This window comes from Lathyrus oleraceus, chromosome 3 (assembly GCF_024323335.1).
Source record: "Lathyrus oleraceus cultivar Zhongwan6 chromosome 3, CAAS_Psat_ZW6_1.0, whole genome shotgun sequence".
Lineage (NCBI taxonomy): Eukaryota > Viridiplantae > Streptophyta > Magnoliopsida > Fabales > Fabaceae > Lathyrus > Lathyrus oleraceus.
This window is the reverse complement of record NC_066581.1, coordinates 128,884,843-128,888,991: the sequence shown is the minus strand read 5'-3', so window position 1 is coordinate 128,888,991 and position 4,149 is coordinate 128,884,843. Positions and strand designations below refer to the sequence as shown.

Below are 4,149 nucleotides of genomic sequence, written 5' to 3'. Positions count from 1 at the left end.
CTTGATCAATCCTTTTTTGTGGCATAACTTTAGGAGAATGATTTACATATCATTTTTCTAGCATGTATTAACCCAAATATTATTATTGAACGACCTCAAATAGTTGCGACTTCTATATAAGTTCAATTACGATTGCTTAACATAGCGCTAAATTTGTCCTGAATCTGAAAACAAGTCATTTTTATAAGTGAGATTGTAAGTCTCATACTCCCCATGGTATTATCTCCTTTTCATCTAAGAGAGCTAGTGACATACTTGTTGATTTTATCGAAGTTGGATCCCTTCTCATAGGTGATATAGAGGTCCATATTTTTATACAATAGTTGAGTGTTCTCCAAAAAATGACAAATCATCTGTCTACTTTTGTTTGCTAACACCACTTACTAACATTTTATCGTATTAACTTTACTTTAATGTCATTTATCTTATGCTCTTTATTTCTTGCTATTTACTTTATGCTTTTATTTTAGCATCTCATATCATATTTGCTCTTTGTCCACTTGGACCTTCATATATGTTTATGCTCTTTTTCCTTTGTCCATTTGGACTTCTCTTTCTTTTGAAGACATTAATAAAGGAATGAACCCCTAAAATTGGTTCTCTGGATTCATGGACTTGAGGTTACTATCCTTAGCATTGTTGTGGAGTTATGGACTTAGAATTAGGATCTTGAGCCTTGCTTTGAGAGTTTGTGGTTTGATACCTTGAGATTCATCTGGTACCTTTGATTTTGGTTTTTTTTGAAGACTTGGCTTGACTATTTTGATTTCATCTGATACTTGGATTATTCTTTGCTTATTTGGCTTGCTTGAGGCTTAAATCCAAAAGAGAGAATTCTTGCTTGACTTATGTCACAAAGCTTTCTATTTTGGTTATATTTTTCCTCCCTAGCTTTTACTTGTTGCTCTAGGATAGTCTCTTCTTCTCCTCCATTTCTTTAATTTTCAAAATCTTCTCTCTCTTTTCAAAAACCTTCTTGTTTTCAAATTTGAACCATTTTCTCAATAAACCTTTACTTTTATCAAGTGATTTTCAAAATCTTTGACTAATAAATGCTAACACATCTTAAGCATATTTAAATAAATTTCAAAAGACTAAAAAAAATACATAACTCATCCAACTATTTTGTGCCCCTTTGTGCATTTTTTCTTTTAAATTTTTTCTCAAAGCTTATACATGAGTCATTTTCATAGTTGAGATATAATTCTCCTATCCACATACTATTGATAATAATTCTTTTCCATCTACGAGAGCTAGTGGCATACTTGTTAATCCTTAGCCAAGTTGGAGCCCTTCTCATGATGAGGCAACGTCCTCATACTTGTGGGTGACTAGTTGAGTATTCTCCTTAAAATGAAAAAAAATATTTTCATAAAAAATGAATTAAAACAAATAATCTTTATTATTTTTACCATGAACTACAAGGTTTTGATCCTCCATTGCACTTTGTTAGTACGTAGGAATGAGACTCAGAAAGTCTTGGCAAACACAAAATCATAAATAAACATTTCTATTCTCATCTCCCTAATCTTTTGCAAACAACATCTTTTTAAATCTAAAATCTACATATTTTCAAAGAGGTTCCTATAGAGTACTATAGATGTTTAGGGTGCTAATACCTTCCCTTTGCATAACTAACCCCCGAACCCTTATCTCTTTTTATTAGTTTTGTTTTAAAACTTCTTTGGGTTTTGTTCTTACTTTTCCCCCTTTCCTTTGGAAATAATAAAAGCGCAGTGGTGACTCTTTCTTTGTGAGTTAAGTTAATCAATGGCTTAATCTCAATATTTTTTACCGCTACATGTATCTTTTAGCTCAGCAAGGATGCCTGTTCTAGTAGTAGGCCTGGAAGATGTCTATCCAGATGTCATGATAATGTCTGGAACATGTTTCCTAGTGAACAACCTATAATGTAATGAGAGAGGAGGGTCTCTTTTGCAGATACTATCAGAACTGATTAACATACTTGGGTGTTGAGTCCGAATAACACAACAGATCAATGAGGAAAAAGCTATTGGCATCTTCCCAGCATAAGAGGCAACATGCTTTATAGTTTGATCAAAGATATAGGATCCAAAATCAAAACTTTACTTGGTCCCTATAATATAAATAAACATAGCTAATCCTGTAGAAATGTTGGAAGTGTGTTTAGTTGGTACCCAATTAGCATCTCCAATTCTCTACAGTACGTCATACTTTACAGTTAAGGCACTTGCATACAACTTCCCTTTCCTTGGCCATTCGTTTACTTGGTTAGCAATAATCCCTCTGCAGATAACATTGTCAGAGACTTCCACTTCAGCTTGTTCTTCTTCATTTCTGCCAAAAAAACCTATTTATTATTTCAAGAGAAAAATCCACACATCTTCCTCTAACATACACTTTTCTAAAATCCTTGCTCCTCTTGTTATGACATTCCTTAAAGATGTTTACAATAAATTCTATAACAAGCATTTCATAACACTTGCCAAACCCAATCACAGTTTTCATTAATCTAACCTCTTTAATCAGACTCATCACCTCTTTGCATTCAAAATCATCTTTGCCTAGTTCCTTTTCTAGTGCTAATCTTCTTTGATAAATAAATTTCCATTTTTCAACATTCTCCACATAGTGAAAGGAAATGTTGTCAATTGGAACTTTAGGAATATTTGCTGGAATCTTCTTTCCAGACGCTTGCTTTCTGGCAGTAGAAACAATATCCTGAACATTGTGTTCGACATTATGGTCAGATTCACTAGACTCAGAAGGAACTTCCTACCTCTTAAAATATATATTCTTAGAAACAGAAGTAACAACCTTGCTCCATCTTTTTGTAGGTCCAACACTAGCTCTTTTCCTGAGAGATTTGAAGGGCGTGCTAGAGGATTCAACAGCTTGACCTTTTCTATTCTTCAACCTTTTAGTTATTCCTGGAGCCAGTCTTTGACTGATGGGTACATCATCAGAGTCTACATCCTCTATATTCACTATGTCAGTGTATTGATCCTTTTTCTCTATAGATTTTTCATCTTTGCCAGCCAGATCACCAGTCATCCTTTCAGACCCTTATTTATCTTTCGATTTTTTAGGAGACAAAGTAGACACATTGACATCTGATTTATCCAGGGGGTTTTAGTAGTGTTATCAGGTTGGGCCAAGGATGTGGAGACATCTAGCACGACACGACTCTTGGGTTCAATACCCAACACTTGAGATGTCAGCACACAAATATTCTTATCTACGTTGTCTCTGTCCGTAACGATCATGTTGGATTTACTCAAAGTAGTAACAAACCTATGTCTATTACTAGTTTCAGAGGCTTCAACACATCCATAACATTTGGTATAACATGGAATTCTTTAGAAGCACCAACATTAGGTTAAACATTAATGGGATCAAGATACAGGATAATCATAGAATGGGGTTTCTTTACATCAGTAGAGGGTTCAAGAGTTTTTACATTTCTAGTTGTCATGGATGAAGAGGAAGAGGTACTTACTTTAGAGGGCTTGCCTTTCCTCGAAGCAGATGTTCTAGCCTTCCTTATAGGGGTTGCACGAACAAGAACCATCGAGAGGGAACGTCATCAGTAATCACATCAGAGAGATCTATCTCATTACCGACATTTTTAGGGTTCAATTGCTCCTTGGTGTGCTAGCTAGGAGTTGAGACAGAAGGTTGAGACATTTTGGAGATTTGAGGTATGGACTACAAAGAGAAAATAGATAGATGAGAGTGACTGAAAGTAAGGTTGAGAGAGAGAATAAAGAAGGTAGCATGAATGATGTTGATAGAGTAGCTAGGATGGGATGTTGGGAAAATAAGGAAGGTTTGTAATTATATTCCTTGAGTTTTGTGCACCATTAAGTGGAGGGAAGAGAAAATTTGATTTCCATATCTCCATATCAGTAATTACTATAATTCTTCAAGCATGGAAATGCCCAATTCTCCCCATAATTTTTCAAAATGATTTACATCTAAGGCTTTAGTAAAAGTATATGCCAGTTGCTCCTCAGTGGTAACATGCTCAAGAGTAACAATTTTGTCTTCAACAAGATTGCTAATAAAATATGACGAATATCAATATGCTTAGTTCTGTTATGCCGAATAAGATTCTTGGATATGTTAATAGCACTTAGGTTGTCACAATATAATGGCATGATATCT

The 4,149-nt window shown here is 34.6% G+C and overlaps 1 protein-coding gene across 1 annotated transcript; it reads right to left on the bottom strand.

The window, feature by feature from the left end:
- Positions 1–2,180: 2,180 nt before the first annotated feature.
- LOC127130024 (uncharacterized) lies at positions 2,181–3,036 on the bottom strand. The gene is made up of 3 exons (XM_051059108.1): positions 2,800–3,036; positions 2,381–2,703; positions 2,181–2,319 (listed from the first exon to the last, which is right to left on the bottom strand). Exons 1-3 carry the CDS (start codon positions 3,034–3,036, stop codon positions 2,181–2,183), a joined length of 699 nt encoding a protein of 232 aa, XP_050915065.1.
- Between the last annotated feature and the right edge of the window lie 1,113 nt (positions 3,037–4,149).